Raw genomic sequence first — 18,674 nt, 5'->3', positions numbered from 1 at the left:
TTCTTTTTTTTTTTTTTTTGTGCACATTGATTTAAACTTACTGCAGCCGGCTTACAGAAGGTGATTGTCCTGTTTTGTCTTCAACTTCTGCATTCAATTCTTTGTCTAGTTATGAATATATATCAGTGCTACAGCTACACAGTATGCACTATGCATAGTTGGGGACACCCTGGACAGGTCTCCAGTCCATCTCAGGGACACAGAGACAAACAACCATTCACATACTAACTCGCACTTGGGGACAATTTAGAGTCACCAATCAGCCTAACATGCATGTTTTTGGTCTGTGGGAGGAAACTGGAGTATCTGGAGAAAACCCACGCATGCACAGAGAGAACATGTAAACCACCCAGAATGGTCACTGGCCTTGAATTCAAATGTTATTTCTCATCACCTCTACATGTTCATACTGTGGGTCAACATGCCAGTAAGATACGTTAGGGTTGTGTAATTACACTTCATAAAGTAAATTATAAAAAAAGAGAGCTGTAAAGGGCACCAAAGGTTAGTAATGTATTTATTATCACATCCAAATTCTCCATTTTGCAGCACAATATGTAGAAAATATAATTTTTGGTGCAGATAATCAAGCGGTATTAGCTGTTATTCTTAGAATAACTCTGCTTCATTTTAAGACTGCTGCATATATGTTTTGTTATTACTTTTTTAAAATTTTTTTTTACCAGTTACAAGGTATTATCCTCTTATTGATACACATCCAAGTCAGTGCACAGTTCTGAAAATGTGGGCGTCATTTATTCTGTTTTTGCCAATAATTTCTCATTATTTCAGAAAGCCTACACAGGTGGGAGTAATTTGCAAAGAAATAACAAAACTGAAAACAAGAAAACCAAGATTTTATCGAAAAACAAACTTTAAACAAAAACGGGAACATTTCTGCAGCATGCTTTTTCAACCTTAGAGATGCATAGATTGTGTTTTATATGTAAGACTCTGTGTGAACAGAAACCTTTGCTTGTTTACAACAAAACCTCCGAGGGCACCTTCAAAATATTGTGTGTTTTCACAACTTCTAGAGAACGGGTGCCTTTTCTTTTTCTTTTTATTCTCCAAGTCTTTGAAATATATTTTATAATGCATACAACCTGTGCTGTGGTTTCATTCTTAATCTAACCAAAGAGCAAACTGAAAAGTTTTGGTTCCTAAACTATAAACTGTATTCTGTCTTAAAGTAAGAAATATTGCCTTTTGTACTAATTTTTTTTAATAAGGATGTTCAAGGTTCTGTATTGTCATTTGCATCACATATGGTACATGAGGTGGAACAAAATTGTGTACTCAAGGTCCCAGACAGTTACACCCAAAAATAGCAAAAATATAAATAAAGTATTAAAAAAAGAAACATTATACAAGGATCTAAAGTAAACACTAAATAATAATAATGTAATAATGTTGCAAGGCACATTTCCAAAACTTTTAAATCTGCTATTGATAGAAGTAATTACTTAAACATGATTAAGGATGTGTATAATTTCAGAGTTGACTCTGGGAAGGGGAAACTGATACCATTGTTTGTTTTTTTATCATTTACCCTTTATTTATCCAGGTAGTCTCATTGAGCCACGAGAACTCAATTTCAAGAGAGACCTGTTTAGGGAGCAGATGGGGGTTAAGGGCCTTGCTCATGGGCCCAGAGCGGGGCGAATGAGGGTGGAGGCAAGTGTGGGTGCTTCACCTACCCCACCCAAATTTTTGATGTTGTCTGTACCGGGGCGTTAACCGGCGATCTTCCGATCACAGGCCCACCTCTCTAACCTCTGCGCCACCACTTCCCAAGACTGATACCAAGACTGATTACAAATGCATTCAGGCTTTCCCACTGCACCACCGTTCACTCGTCAAAATGAATATATATATATATATATATATATATATATATATATAAAACTTATATATAACTTTATTTTCTGACTTACTGAAGTGATGAGTGATCAGCCTTTGAGTGACTAACATGATTTGATTTTTGTATTAAAATCATAATCCTGTGTATCATCAGAGTTTTATGTGATAATTTGTGTAAAACAAGCAAACTAACAAAAAAAAAAACCTAATAAAAGAGCCTCCATGCCATTAGCTTATTGGATTATGAATTTTAGTTTTGAAGTGTCATTTATCTTTTGACTTATTTGCGATTTGGAAGCTGAGGTGACCTGCAAGAGCTTTGATTTAATAACAGTAATGACAAAATAATCTACATCATCCCAGCTTACTGGGTTGTAGCTATGTCATCCAAAGAATAAATTATTATTATTATTTATTGGTTTATTCTAGTGGTTTTAAATCAAAGAAAGTTATTTTAATGTTGCACATTTTGTACATGTTCACACAGGAGTCTGTGTTCATTCGTACTCACCTGCTCTCACAGACTCATGTTCATGCTGCTGTTGTTTGGCGTATTGTTTTTGCACCATTGGTGTTTAGCCTATTCTTAGCTTAGCATATTTCTTAGTTCATATCTTAGATCTTAGTACTGTTCTTCTTTTACAATTTATACTTTTGTTGGATGCATCTGGGACCCTTTGAACACAATTTTGTTCCACCACATGTACCACATGAAATGTGAATGACAATAAAGAACTTTGTTCTTGTAAGTATTGACACTGCTTCTACTGAACATCACAAGAATCAGTGCTTGCACAGTGATTTTATTATTTTTTTCTTTCTTGTGCCAAAATTTTGCACTTAACACAGCAATAAAAAAAAACAGTTTTAAAGCTTAAACACTTAATGTTGCATGCATTGTTTATTCAATAGTTGTAAACATATTGAGTTACAGTGTTTTGTGTTAAAGTTTTGATCTTTCTGTGGGTAAAAGAACAGTTATGGTTTGGGTTGTTTAAAACTACCGCACGTTTCCTCTCGTTTGGTTAATCAAGCGGAGGCTTGTGTTTTTTGTCACTTCATCTCCTGCACGACTCCTTGGGAAATTTTTACGTATTCTTCCCACATGCGTGAACCGACGTGTGTGTGTGCTTGTGTTTAAGCATCAAGGACGTTCTCTGTTTGTTTGTATTTGTGTGTGTACTGGGCTGGAGGTATGAATCCAAATGAAATATTTTATGAACCAGTGGACCTATTAATTGTCCCCCAGGTGTTATCTTTGCTGACGCCTAATCTTTTCGAGACAACCTGCTGGGTTTGGTTTTTCTTTTCGTATCCTCTCTTCCTCCTGTGCTTTTTCTCATCACGGTTTCCTTCTCGTTTCCTCAAGGTGACCTCAGTCTCTAGACTTTTGCATATTTCTAAGACTTTTGTCCGGTACCATTTTGTTTAACCAGGATATGGTTCCTGTTTTGTCTTTTTAGTTTCTGTGCATATTAGTATGTCTAAAACGTTAATACTCCCTGTCAGTATTCTAAACTGTATTATATGGACCAAGTCACTAAAGCAATAAGATCTTATCAATATATACATGCACGTGTTGTTGAGATTTAATGTAAAGTGTTAAAAGTATTTTTGGTATTCTTCAATGCTATGAATTGAATGTTTGTCTCTGAATAAAGTGAAGTGCAGCTTTCAGCTCACCCTCAAATCAAGCGATTATGCTTTAACAAGCGAATGCCACACACGGATGCACAGTTTCACAGAACAAGCAGGGTGTGACATTGCCAAATTGTTTTCCTCTGAGCTCAAAAATGGCTAATATTGAATTTTAGAGCCTGCTTGGCTGGAGATAAAAGAAACCCCGATTTGCAAGGATGGTAATTTAAATGTTAGGAGAGAATAATTCACTTTTTTTTGTGGATTTTTTTTTTTTCTTTGGACGCCACATAATCTGTGGACAAATATAAATTTCAAAATGTGATTAATATTTGTTAGTTCTGCTAGTATCTGGAAGGCAGCGATACGGATATACTGGTTCGCCAAATTAGATTATGGTAATTGACACTTTAATGCCAGAAACAAAGAAGAGAGAGAATCCTTTAAAAGCAACTTTTATTTTTGTACCTACTGCACACAGCGCCTTTCAAAACCAATGCCTAAAAATATGGCAAAATGTATTGTTTGTTGATTTAATTACATTTAAGAATTTGAACGTTATTTTATTTTTTGATATCCGCATGATCCTAAATCCTTTGCTTACCTTTAGTATGTTGTTGTTTGTTTTTATTAATAACATTAGATTTGAAGTATTCAGTGTACAGGGCAGGCTTCTCACAAGTTCAGTTTCCTAGGAGCCATGGTGAATGCAGGTGTAAAATATATTTCCATGACCACCAGATGGTCTGCATTGCACAAACTTATAAATACCCAAATGTCTTCTTTTTAATAAGCTTTATCTCTGAAATTGTTCTCTTCGCAGTAATCTGCATGGGAAGCGGCCTGCAGATTATGCGGTGAGCCAGGAGATGTTGGAGATTTTCCAGGAAGCTGCTGCTGAAGGAACCCAGTATGCTAATTCTCATGCATCTCATAGCCCCTCAGCCACTCTCTCTGCGGTATGTCTTTATTAAGTAGTGAATAATCCTTTTTTTTTTTTTTTTTTTGGGCCTTAAAATTGGCAGCACCACATCATGGATCTCAGTACATTTTCATTCATGAGAATTCTTTAATTTTGTTTGTTTGTGTCCTGATTTAGGTGAGTGACTGTGTGAAAAGAGATCAGATTGTGGTGTTTTTGCCCACCAAGCTGTCGCAACCACAACAACATCAGTTGGCCAAACTAGAAGATCTTCTGGGAGGAAAAATGGTTGACACCTTTTCTGGCTCAGGTAGTGTGACATGCATCCTCTAGCAAGACCACAGATTTACCAGCCAGTTGCCATCTCACATTGAACTGTTTCTTGCCAAAAAAAATCTAACAGGTAGACAAAAAGAGGGTTATAGAAGTACATTTTGGGCTCACTTATCTAATAGATTCTGTTGTTTTGAGGTAGTTTCTCTCTAGTCCTGGTGTTTGTTGTGAGGATTATTTTAGAGATTGGAATTTTTTTTTTTATTATCTCAAATTATTTTTTGTTCTCCACACAGCCGTGCCTTATCGAGTTTACTGAGCAACATAGATACATTTGTACTGTAAACGCCAGTTGGTACTGAGCATTATCACTCACAAAGGTTCAACAGCAGCAGCAAACAAGTGCTTTTAGAGGCGTATACATCATTGTGATACAGCAGTCTCTTCACTGTTGCATAGTAATGGCTGGAAGAACACCAGAAAGCAAAAGTAATTGAAATCATTGCTCATAAAATGTTTGGAGGTGCTGTCAGCGTGATGAATACACACTAATGAAAAGCAGAAGTGCTTTTTGCCGGGTTTTTTCATCTTCAGCTGCAGGGTTGAATGTTAGTACTTTCACACTTTCTTTTTAACAGTTTTGCACTGGAACTTACAAAGTCAGTGTCAATGCAAAATGTACGAAGGTTTTACCCTGGAGATATCATTATATTCATTCTGCACTTGTCAACTGTGCTCACATGTTGAATGAAGAGGCAATATGCTTGCATTTAAATTTTAATTAACCTTTAATTATGTGCCCCCTGCTTTTTATAGCAGAAGCCGTTGGCTGGTCTTTTGTTCTGTTTCCGGGGACTGTTTGACAGTCTTACAGTGAGTTTACCTGGTCACTCACTAAAATACAGGCACGCTAACAAAAATAACTGTGTAGATTGGGGATGAAACAGAAAAATAAATCATGAATGGTCCTCAAATTATGTCAAAATTTGTGTATCAGCTTCATTGTGTTAATTTATATTGCAGAACAGTTACATTGTTTAATTCTATTACCCCTCTCCAAATGTATCATTTAACAAGCCGGTGTCCTCCGTTGCTCAGGGATTTGAATAGTGCATGTTTGTAGTTTTCAAGATGAGTGCTTTTCTGGAATGTTACTGGACAGAGAATGCAAATAAAACTTAATGTTTTTGTTTCAAGATATTAAAGTGTGTAGGAGTTACACTGTTTAGAAGATCAGAGGTAGTTTTTCTTTTTCTTGTCCATTAATCTCTGCCTTAAATACACTGCAAGTGCCTCTTGAAAAATCTGATGACGAGGAAGAGGAGAACAAGGAAGTTCCACTAGAGCAGCTCCTGAAAGAGTTCACCATTCAGCTTTTTTTTTTTTTCTGCTTGGGAAATTCCAAGCAGTCCACAAGATGGCTGACTGAGAACGTTTTTCCATCCACCCATCATCTTCCACTTATTCCGAAATCTGGTCACGAGGGCAGCATCTTGAGCAGGGAGGCTCAGACATCTCTACCTCTTCCAACTCTTCTCGGAGGATTCCAAGGCTTTCCCAGTCCATCCAAGAGACTCCAGTATACTTGTGTCATGTCAGCGGCGCGGAAACTGTGCGCACTGTCCGCAGAGGGTTGAAACTTTATACTCAAGCGTCCACGTTGAGCGGCTGCAATCAGCTCCGCAGGAAAGGCGCGTTTACCTTCGGGACAAATTGAGGTTGCCAATGGGTCATTTGCTGAAAGAGCTGGCAGCCCCAGCTGCAGTGGTGCTCTGTGTTTATATGTTGTTAATAAAAAGTCATAAAAAATAAAAAAATCAGGGAGTGCTAGCCCTGCAGCCCACACATCAGACCAGCCCACCAGGATATCTCCAGATCCCTCCCACAGCCACGCTTGATCTGATTTTAATTCGCTCGTGACAAATTCTTTCATTTCTCACAATTTCAGTCATGGCGTCAACGGACGAAGAGATCGCTTACCTCTTGGGAAAAAAACAAAACAAAACAAAAGGTCATTAAAGCAGACCAGGGATGAAGAAGGGAAATTTAATACATTGGTGTCGCATACAAAACAGTCTGTCGCCGGGCAGTTTATTGCGCAACACAGAGTACGCGTATGCGGTCGTAAAAAAAAAAAAAGCTTTGCACGGACATGCCCTGCGTCCGTCTGCTTTGACTCTAATCTTGTACGCGCGGACCTCCGTGGACTGACGTACGCCCGAGTATACTGGAGGCTATAGTATCTCCAGCGTGTCCTGGGTCTTCCCCAGGGTCTCCTCCCAATCGAACATGCCTGAAGCACCTCCCTAGGGAGGTGTCCAGGGAGCTTCCTTACCAGATGCCCGAACCACCTCAACTTGTATAGTAAATTCTGAATATAGTGCAATATACTTACTAAAGTGGGGCGGCTATGGCTGAGTGGTTAGAGCAGCCGTCCTCCAATGGGAGAGTTGGTTCAATTCCACCAGCAGTCACATGTTAAAGTGTTCGTGGGCAAGACATTAAACCCCTCATTACCTCCGATGTGTGTCCCATCGGTGTATGAATGTGATAAAGCACTGATTCTTTGTATAGATATAGCAGAGTGCTGTATGAATGAGTAAATGAGGGCACAGATTGTAAAGCGCTCTGAGTATCTTGATCAGATAGAATATGAGTACAGTCCATTTACCATTTAAATTACATTTTTCTTGAGATTGTTTTGCCTTCTTTATTGTAAAGGTTGCAGACAACCAAACATTTTGGTGGACAACCAGATTCTGTCCACTGGACAACCAGAACAATTTCCTCATGTCTACCTCCACAAATGATTCAGGCGTCCAGTTGCATAGAATTAGTTTATTTACTTAATATTGTATGAATTAAATGTATTTACAGATTTGACAATGCTTTATTGATTCATAATACTGTATATGTTGAGCCAAAGACAATAAAGTCTTGACTGTGTGTCACTGAATCCCTTCTGAGCAAAAATAGAGAAAAATAGAGTTCAAGGTTTAAAACTTTTCGACCTTACAATAATTATTAATTTATGTTTTTGCTGCAGTTATTCTAAATGGATTATATAAAAAAAAACCAAAAGCATTACATTTTTGTCTTTGTAAAACAATTCCCCTGCGTGGATGGTTTTAGTCTGTTTTTGTACATGTTTTTATTTTCTCCCCAGTGAGCCATGTTGTTGTGCCAGAAGGACAAATGCCCACCACCTACTCCACCCTCCTGGGTATTCTGGCGGGCTGCTGGATTGTCAAATACAGCTGTAAGTATGAAATGAGCTGTCAACTGGAACAGTTCTCTGTGGGAACTGCTTTTGAACTGGATGTTTAAGCTGCTGCTAGAACATGAGAAACTTCCTGCTACAGTGACACTAACGCAGTGTCATTGCAATTTTTTTTAATCCAAATCTTTAAATACACAATCATTTAGATCTTGGAAAGAAGGGTTATATTCTAACAATAAAGTGAACATACGTTGGGTTTTCTGTGCCAGCATCTAGTTTAGTTTAGTTATGGTATTATTTAAAGTTTATTTTAGCAACTAAATGGAATTAGTTTAGCACTCTTCTCTATCTTTGCATGAGCCGATCAGTTGTGAGATTCATGCTGCGTTGAAGTTAAACAGTTGAACCTTAAGAGAAGTGCTCTGTCTGATAACGCCTTGATTGATTTTCACAGAGCATCTGGAGAGAGTGACATTTTTAAGTTCATTGTGTTGCACTGATCGCTGTAGGCCGATCACTTTAGGGTTAAATTTGAGTGTTTGGAAGCCTGAGGTTGGTTTTTATTTTTATAGCCTCAGAGGACACAGCACTTGCTTCCTCCTCAGTATGAAAATGACCTTTAAAGTGGATGTTGTACAGACCCAGCTCTTCAACAAGCCTAAACTGTCTGGTCTCACAAAATATTAAGTACCTGCACCCTCTTAGTTGTTGCTTGGCTCTATCTCTTTATAAAACAAATATATATATGTCTGTGTTACAGCATGATCAGGTTTGGCTCATACCAGGTATGTTGTGGAAATTTCAGTTGGTTCTGCAATTAGAGCTAAAACTTTAGTGTTAAAATGTCCACGAAGGTGATGGGTACAAAGCTTCATCCTTCAGATTTTAAACCAAGAACAAGTTTAAAATAAATTCTTTCAAGCTTTAAATTACTTCTTTTTTTTTTTTTTAACATAATTGGAAACTTTTTGTTAGAGAACAAATTTGTTTCCTGTTTTAATGCCAATAATAAAAATATTTCCCATTAAAAATTAGAAAGGCATTTTTTAATCTTCACACTGGTGCTTTTTATGCAATATAGGAAGTTATTTACCATAACATTAGTAATGATTTGGAGCACAGTATGTTAAAGCTGTTAACTGGTATTTTGTATCACATTATAGACCAAAATACTGAGTTATTACCATACCGTCCACATGTTGGTACAAGGTGCAGGTTAGGGTTAAAATGTATAATATATTTTTAGATGCATCCCAATGCATAGACGATAAAATCTAAATAAACTTCAAGCCAGTTATTGATTTTGTTCAACTTTATCACAATTGTGATATTTTAGAATATTGATGATATCCTTTGTAGTGTTTCCCCTAGATAACTTGCTATGGCTGGACACTCATATTGTCTGTGACTTTTGCTGGGGGGGTGGTAGAGAGGAACAAAGACATGTGACCTGCGCTCTGTTCCACCGACAGTTATCGAGCGGGGGGGTCAGAGACACAGACACATCTGAGCGTGCTGTTTGTACCCACAGTTTTCAGAGTCAGAGATTCTTTATTTGTCATTCGCACCACATGTGGTACATGTGGTGGAGTGAAATTATGTACACAGGGTCCCACTTACATCCAACAATAAAATGTATAAGAAAAACAGTGATAAGATCTAAGATATGAACTAAGAAAAACAACTAAAAATACACTAAGCACTAACAGCATAAAAACATTACGTCGAACAGCAGCACGAACATGAGCATGAGTCTGTATGAGCAGATAAGCATGCATGAACACATCAACATGAAACAGATCAGCAGCAACATGATGTGCTTTTTTTTCACAGTGATTAATCTGGTTAGAGATTCATGAGTCTAACAGCCTCCGGGTAGAAGCTGTTCCTCAGTCTAGTGCTTCTACACTTAATGCGCCTTAACCTCCTTCCTGAGGGGAGCGGGTCAAAAAGTTTGTGTGCTGGGTGAGTGGGGTCCTTCATGATGCAGGTGGCTCTCTTCCTGCATCTGGAGGTGTAAATGTCTGTGATGGTGGGGAGACTGACTCCAATAGTCTTCTGTGCAGCCTTCACCACTCTCTGCAAAGCTTTTCTTTCTTTTCTTTAAAAAATGTTTCTTTCTTTTTCTTTTTGGGAGGTGGTGTGGTTTCATCGTTAGGGAAGAGGCAGCGTGAGCGCTGTCTTTAGCTTCTGCCTTTAGTTTTTAGCTAGCACACCTGTATTGTGCGCCGCTAGCTTAGCACTACGTCAGTGCTGACGGGTGTGGGAGGTGCTCCCAGTTCAGTTCGGTAGGTGGGGCGGGGCGCCCCGCTTCTACAATGGTAGCGGAAACACTGCGTTGTGATAGACCCATATGTTCTGCTCTTACAATGTTTACACCACTGTCCATGTGCTGACATTTGGAGCTCCTTCTGGTTGCCAAATCTGTATTTTTTTGCGTTCAGTTTTGTGAAATTTTGAAAATAATTTTATTGCAGTAATATTGATATTGCACACACTGATACTGTGATATATATATATATATATATATATATATATATATATATATATATATGGATGGATGGATAAATGGATAGATGGATGGATGTATGGAAGTATGGATGGATGTATGTATGGATGTATGGATGTATGGATGTATGGTTGTATGGATGTATGGATGTATGTATGGATGTATGGATGTATGTATGTATGTATGCATGTATGCATGTATGCATGTATGCATGTATGCATGTATGCATGTATGTATGGATGGATGGATGGATGGATATAAATGTTTGATATAATGTGCATCCCTAATTATTTTAACGTTGACTCAAAGCCCACAGAATAATAATCAAATCTTGACATGCCACAATATTTCATTACCCGTCATGGGATTGAAGCTGATTTACAACCAATAACGTTTGGTACTTTCTATGGTGTTTCAATCACAGACAAGCATTAAGGAAGGAACTTTATATCTACTGAGAATTTTGTTGCAGTTATTTATTTCATAAAGGACGTTTGATGGGTTGTACTGGACTTCTTAACCACAGTGCATAAATGGATTATGGCGTCCTCTGTTAGGTGGTTTTATTTATTTCTTCCAGCTGAGTCATGGACATTTTAATTGCTACATTTTCCTTGAAACTATTTTCTTCTCTTGGTAGCTACTTTGACATCTAAACTTAAAAGAAAACAAAGAAGCTCCTTTTTTTAAATTAGCTGCGTTGAATGAAAAATGGATGTGTGCGTTTCCTTCACAGTACTAAAATAATCTGGGACACCTGCATCCAAACTTTGTACTTCCTCTCTGCAAGCAGGTGAAATCAGCCTCCCTCTGTGGAATAAGGGTTTCTAAAAGTCTGCTGTTTCATTTCATGCAGAACACACATTGCCCTGGGAAACATTCAAAGAACATTTTGCAACAGGCAATTTTCAGATCAATACTTTGTGCCTCCTGCGGCGTGCACAGACTCCTGCTCATGTTTGACAGCCAGACGAGGTGGATAGATGACAAGGGGATAGAATCTAAAAAGCAGTGCCCTCTCAAAGCTTTTATAATACTAGCAAAGAAAAAAAAACATAAAAAAAAAAAAAAAGATAACTAATTTAGCTATTCTCATCCCATCATCTTTAAGCCCAGCCAAAAGTTACAGATATTCTGAGGGAGTCAACTTCAAGCAAAGGAAACGGAGACTTGCTGTCAAAGAGTTTTCTGGCACCTTGGCGTGCCCTTTGCTGTTGTATTTGTCTGTAGCATCACTCCACTGTGTGTGTGTGTGAGTGTGTGTGAGTGTGTGTGTTTGTAGAGCACAATGCCAGGAGCGCCAGTGCCTGCCAGCACGCCGTTTCAACTTTGAATGTGTGTTCTGTAACATTTTGTGCATTTGGACCATATTCAGACCCTCTTCTCCATTTTTTTTTTTTTTCTTGCACGCTGCCTGAGCACTTGACACATCTTCACTCCCTCCTGACAGCCACTGTGCATTCTCTCTCTTTGCACTAGTGCACGTGTGTGCAGCTGACGTCTCATTGTCACCTGACTTTGTCTCATCTAGGCCACGTGTGGAATTATGGAACCTCTTTAAGCAGAATTATGTATCGTTAATTGGATTTTTCTTTAGCTTTAATTGTTTATAATGCTTTAAAAGGTTTATTTAATTCAAACGCTTTAATTGAACGTCCTTTATTTTTTGAGTACATAGTGTTGTAAACCATATAGTCATTTATTTCCTGTGACAACATAAGAGCAGAAATGTTGGGATTATTTTAAGTTTAACTTTGCTTAATATGAAGCATATAGGCCAGGGAAAAAGACTGATAATGCACTTGTTTATTTGCTTTATTTGTTATGTGTATAAGCAATCCATGAGATTTTGTATAAAACCATTAAATTCAAGTATCTTATTCTTCGTTCCAATTGTCTACTTTTTCACTGCAAAGTGGCTAACTCATCTCTACATCTCTGTTAATTTGAAGCACTGCTTAAGATTAAATTGTAACTTTTCAGGTTCTGCAGAGTGTACTACAAGTTGATGATGCAGTACATTAGAAGTTGTGTGCACTACATATTGACCATTATTCATTGCAGCCTAACATTTGCAGCTCACTGCTGGGATTTTTCTTACGGAGTTGAAAATGAGGTCAGTAATTGCAGATGTTGCAGCTGTAAAGCAGCGTGTCTCTTCCTCTACGTAAGCCTCAATTTTTAGTTGTTCAAGCTAGACCGTAAAACTGGTAGGCTAATGTACGTCATAAAGCTTTTTATTTATTTATTTATTTATCTTTTTACTATGTGCCAGAAGGCTATATGTAAAGAGCTGAGAGAAAAAATACAACAACAACAAAAAACACATAATTTCAAACGATTGTTTGGCTTTGGCATGGTTCTTTATTTTTTTATTATTATTATTATTTTTTATTTTTTTTTTCAAAAATACATCTGGATACCTATATGTTGATGGAAACTCTTGTCACTGGTTAAATCACAAGGGATGCGTTTTGTAAGATGTTATTCTTCTCATCCGAGGAGGTTTCTGCTCCCAAAAGTGCAGAGATCATAAAGTTAACATTTATTAAAAAAAAAAAAAAAAAAAAAAGCTTTTTTTTTTGGGTGGGGGGGGACTTATTGGTTTTAATAAAAAAAAAAGTTCCTTGGATAAGTGGCAAATCTAAAAAATAAACACACATAAAAAGTCAAAACAGCTCTAATTTTCCCCCGTCTGAACTCTTAGCTTTTCAGTAGATGCTCACAGTAAATCCTGTCGGACACTTTTGCACACAAGCCCCAAAAATGTTCAATTTTTTTCTGTCTCATACTGACTTTTTGTTTTAGCATACACTGCATGTGGACAATGCATTTATAGCGTTTCTCAACTGTTACATTGACTTTAGAGGTAATTAAAATAAGTTATTATTTTGTAGTCCTGATACATTTTTACCCTTTTGTTCCATTTTGTAGTTCTACTTTTCTCTAGCTTTCCTAAACAATTTGTGGCTTCTACTCTCCTGTTGTCTGGGACAGAGCATTCTTAGTTCACAAAGTCAACTCTTCTCTTTTTAGCCTCCAGTGAGATGATGAACAAGGGTCCTGCCCTATAGTGGAACAGAAGACCCTGCCAGAGGCATGGCTGCCAGGAATTCACCCCAGGTCTGCTCTCTGGGGTTGTGTTCACTGTGTAGGCAACTCACATGTGCACCTCAGATTTGATCATGAATCCACAGTTGTTTTTTTTTAAGCAAAATGATTGGGTCTGTGTATCCGAACACCACCTACACCATCTACATGGTTTACTGTGATAATGTCTTGGGCATCAATAATAGTGAAGCTACACAGGCACGAACTGCCTACAAATGGATATAAAACCTATTTCTGAAAGTAAAGTTCTTGTAAAATAAATTATATATGTATAGGTTTTCTCCAGGCTTTTTAAAACCAGCTGCATTTTTCTTTTTCTCATTTTATTGGCATGTATTTGCGTATTCCATATTGAAGTATTTGTTTTTAAAACTATCCCAGCCATGTGTATGGTATTTTATGCTCTTACCGTGCTGATGTAGCTAAATTAACACTTTGGTCACTCACATTTGAGGATTAAACTTAAACTTGACGTTTGCATTATAATGAGGTCCGTTCAGTTTAATGTTAATTGAAGAGGAGGATTCATCTTACCACTCACTTATTCAGTAACTCTTGGAAGGTGGGAGTTGGAGATGTTGAACTGGACAAACATAAAAATGCTAATACGTCCTCAGCACTAAGCACCATTGTCCGGAGCAATTAACGTCATTATTTTATTTATTTATTTTATCCCAAGCCTTTGGCAGGTCCCCATGAAACAAAGCCATAATTAATTGGATTGAAGAAATTTAATCACACTACCACACCATTGCTGGTTGCTGCAGATATGCATGCATGTGATTTGCTTTATTGTGGCAGGGTGTGTGTTTGCACACATTTACACCAATTTGCTCGTGTCTCCTTGCAGCAGCTGGGAGAAACAGGAAAAAAAGCCGCAGCATAATGGCTGTGGAGGTGATTGTGTGTTGAAATGTATATGTGGTGCATGGATATAATGCTGGTGAAAAGTTTCCCCACCCCGATTCATAAACTGTGGGTTTAGATTTTCATAAATCATTAGATTTTATTTTATTTTTTAACATTTTGGGTTTTCAGTAACAAATCAATAATTTATTGGATTCCAAAACGTTTGTGGCATCGATAGTTTCCCAACATTTCTTGTATCTGCGTTATAAATGGTTAAAATAATGCTCTTGCTTATTTATAAATGCTTTGGGTTTATTTGATATTAGAAAGCTCTCTTGTCTTATTCTATGGAGGAAAATAAAGTCAAGGTAAACACATTTTTATGCATTCCGATTAATAAATAAACAGTAATTTGTTAATTAAATTGGTTGACAGGATTGAGCAAAATCAAAATCACTTTGTTTTCACCATAAACTGTTGTTCAATTTTTCATTTGCATGTTTGAATTTCAGCTTTAAACATACCCTGTGTGAACTTTATCTATCTATATATGAATATTTCATTTGAACAGTGTGGTTTAATCAAGTATTGAATAAAAAATGCATGCATTTGCAGTTATTTGAGAATATTATATATATATATATATATATATATATTTTTTTTTTTAAATATAAATCTGCTGATTGCATATCTCACTAAAAATACTACATTTACATTTTGTGGATTGGAAGTTTGCACCACAACAACACAGTACTTGGGAACAGAATACTTGCTGGGAACAGCAGCTCTTTAAACCAGGACATGTTCACAACCGTTTTATTACTGACACTTGTTTAAAATATGCGTTTAAATAAAATCTCTCAAAAAGAAACAAGAACCGACTGTCACTTGGTTCCAGTTTGACTTCCTCATGAGACAAAGAGTGATGATGCTCATATTCTGCTTAATACTTACAGCAGGGATTGCATTGTTAGCTCCTTCATGCTGTGGGCATCTTTCTGTCAGCAGCTGCAGTGTTATTATTATTTTTTTAACTTCCAACTTGAGAAAAAATACGTGAGCTTTGTCGGCCTCTGTTTACAACAGCCTTGTCACACTCTTTCAAGTCAGGTAAGATGTAGCTTTAATGTTCTGTCTCTCTTTAATGGCAGGGGTGAAAGCATGTCTGCAGGCAGGGGAGTGGCTGCCAGAAGCTGAGTATGAAGCAGGAGAAGGCCCTCAGCGCAGTCGCATCAACAAATGCAGCTTGGTAAGCTATAAGCACACAGATGTGAAATTAATAAAACCAGACTGTATGTATAAATCCACACTCTAAGAAAAAGTTTGCTCTCCTTGGCATCGGCATACCTGACTATTATCACACTATTTGATCAAATTTTTAACAACTATGTCCATTTTAAATGTACCCATTGTCAGATCAGTCTTGCTATGCAGCATCTTAATATATGTAGTATTCATATCTTTAAAGGGCTTTTTTTTTATCTGCTGAATTTTTTTTTTTAAAGAAAAACTAAAAGGTGCAGAAAAAACAAAGCTAAGTAATTGGAAAACAGCTAAAATTGGTGCTAAAATTATAATTAAATAACCTAAAAGATATAAAAAACTACTTTTTTACATTGGCCAAGTCGGCCTCACGACTGCAGTCTCAACAAAGACACTTCATATTCCTCCTACAAGAAAAAAACTTTTTGTTCTTAAAAAAAAAAATAAAAAAAAATAAAATTAATAAAAAAGGATACACATGCACTCAAGCATAAATGAAAGTGTAGTTTAAAAAAACAACAACAAAAAAACAACAACCTTGAAGCTCAAGAAAACTTGCACCCCTCTAGAGTTCATTATGGCTTTGAATAAAACACTCTCCAATTACCTAATTCTCTGCTGCTTTGAACATCAACGCTAAATGGTTCAGATTTTGGAGAACAAGGCTTATAAAATTATTTCTATCTCTGCAGCAAATAACTAATAGAACAGAACGTCCACACTGACACCTAAATCTACTGGTAAAGAAAACATCTGAAAACTGAATTAAGTTGTTAACAAGGAAGACTGTGCAATTTTGCAGCTAAAAATAGAGCTGAAGTCCGTAAGCCCTATTAAGAGTTTTTAATTACCTTTTAACCGTTAGTTCAATAAACTCTGCTGTTTAAATGCTTTTAGATCTTTCTGCTGCCTTTGGTACTGTGGACGACAACATCTTGTCATGTCTTGAGCAGGTGGTTGATATCAAAGGCACAGTTTGATTCTGGTTTAGATCAAACATGACTGACAGGAGTTTTTCCCCTTTAGGGGAATGTTATTCATATGTGTCTCTTCTGATCTGTGGGGTCCCTCAAGGGTCTATTTTAGAGCCACTGCTTTTTATCGTTTCGTGTTGCCTTTGGGGTCCATTTGTAGTAAATATAACATTTCTTTTTATTGCTTTGCTGATGATATTCAGACGTATCTGTCCTTTAAGTCAGACAGAGTCACTCCACTGGAACCACTCTTAAACTGTCTGAACAATATTAAAAAGTTTGGTTGAAACTAAGTTTCCTGAATTTAAATGAAAATAAAACAAGGCATCAGCTTTAGTAAATGCAATGCCCTTGACACTCTCGGCCCCTTGGTTTCACACAGCCACTCCATTGCCAGGAATCTGGGAGTTATTTTTGATAGTGCTTTTAAATTCGACAAACACATAAATGCCGTTGTGAAACTCAGTTGCTTCCAACTAAGACTCATTATCAAGGTGAAGTCATGTCTCCTTGTCAGTGACCTTGAAAGGGTGATTTATGCTTTTATTACTTTTCATTTGGATTATTGTAATGCTTTTGAATGTTAGTTTAGATAAATCTTTGCATCCTTTACAAACCATCCAGAGCGCAGCAGCTCATCTTTTAAAGCAACTAGAAAACATGACCACAGAACCCCTGTCCTGGCTTCCTGTTCACTCCCGCATTGATTTTATGATTTTATTGCTTGTTTTAATACATTTTTTAAAGGTCTGACCTCGTCTTATTTATATGATCTGTTTAACATCTACACTCCAATAAGAGCACTAAGGTCTACCAACCAGTTTCTTGTAGATGTCCCCATATCCAAACTGAAATCCAGTTTGGGCAGACCTTGTGACCGGAGCTTCATGTAACATCTGTGTAAGCCTGCTTTCGATTCTACGCCCGCTGCAAGTAAAACTGGGTTGAAAAGATCGTGTTGTATTCTCAGTGTGGCTTATTTGATTAATGAGATAATGATAGGATCATTAATCTATCCAACAATAAATAAATTGACACTGACATTGAAGTTGCACTCTGTCTTACATGTTTCTGTGAGAAAAGATGTCTTGTAGTTCTTTTTTTTTTTCCCCAAACTTTTGATAGAAATTGGTTTTTTTAAATAATCAAACCAAACAAATCAAGTCAAACAAACTTTATTAATGTATGAAATTTGTTTCAAAGCTCCCACCGCTCTTCGACGGCTGCTTCTTCTTCCTCCTCGGCTCCTTCAAGGCTCCAACCAAAGATCAGATCACCAAGCTGCTACGAGAAGGAGGCGGACAACTGCTGAGCCGCCAACCGAAACCAGACAGCGACGTGACGCAGACTCTGGACGCAGCAGCCTACCACGCCCAGCCAGGCTCCGACCAGGCCCTCTGCACCCAGTACATCATCTATGACCAGCAGGGAGCTTTCAGGCCTGCAGTGGTCAGACGGGGGAAGGTGTGGTCTGCTCCCTCCACCTGGGTCATTGACTGCATCGCAGCGTTTTGCCTCCTCTCTGTGCCAGACCCCAGTTAATGTCCTAATCCATTATTACTAACCGGAACAATTATTTCACATTCAGTTTTGTTTTGTAACCATTGATAATTAAGTTGATTGGTAACATAATTTGCATATTATATAAAAAAGAAAGAGAATTATGTAGATTTATTTTAGTGCTGTGTTCTTTAATAGGAGAAAAATGTAGTATATTTGTTTCTGTGTGAAAGTTTGTCAGACAATATATAATATGAAGCAACTTGTTGGGGCAATTTAAAAAAAACAACATCAGTGATTTAAACATAAATAAAACCATGCAGCTGCACACATTTTTCAAACCAAACATTATTCTACATGTGTCTTTTTGAAATGTTGCACAGTTTTACCACGTCTTAACTGACTTAAAGTGTAAAGTTGGTTTTGGACAATTTTTTTATGCACTGAGGATGGTGACAAGATTTTTTTAAGTACACATTTATCAAGTTTTAAAGTTAATAAACTTAAATATTTGAGGGCCATAAATTAAGATCAAACTGTTTGCAAGACGAG

The 18,674-nt window shown here is 37.2% G+C and overlaps 1 protein-coding gene across 1 annotated transcript in view; it reads left to right on the top strand.

Annotated features, from left to right (window-relative positions):
• bard1 (BRCA1 associated RING domain 1) overlaps positions 1-18,286 on the top strand; it is a 27,440-nt gene extending 9,154 nt beyond the window's left edge. The window contains exons 7-11 of the mRNA XM_037686904.1: positions 4,325-4,460; positions 4,601-4,733; positions 7,863-7,955; positions 15,537-15,634; positions 17,826-18,286. Of these exons, the coding sequence (XP_037542832.1) occupies positions 4,325-4,460; positions 4,601-4,733; positions 7,863-7,955; positions 15,537-15,634; positions 17,826-18,164 (799 nt within the window). The 3' untranslated portion in view covers positions 18,165-18,286. The remainder of the gene's footprint in view (positions 1-4,324; positions 4,461-4,600; positions 4,734-7,862; positions 7,956-15,536; positions 15,635-17,825) is intronic.
• The last annotated feature ends 388 nt before the right edge of the window (positions 18,287-18,674 follow it).

Source organism: Nematolebias whitei, chromosome 13 (assembly GCF_014905685.2).
Source record: "Nematolebias whitei isolate Nwh7 chromosome 13, NemWhi1, whole genome shotgun sequence".
Classification (NCBI taxonomy): Eukaryota; Metazoa; Chordata; class Actinopteri; order Cyprinodontiformes; family Rivulidae; genus Nematolebias; species Nematolebias whitei.
Note: the sequence above shows the minus strand (reverse complement) of the source record. Positions and strands in the feature narration are given on the sequence as shown.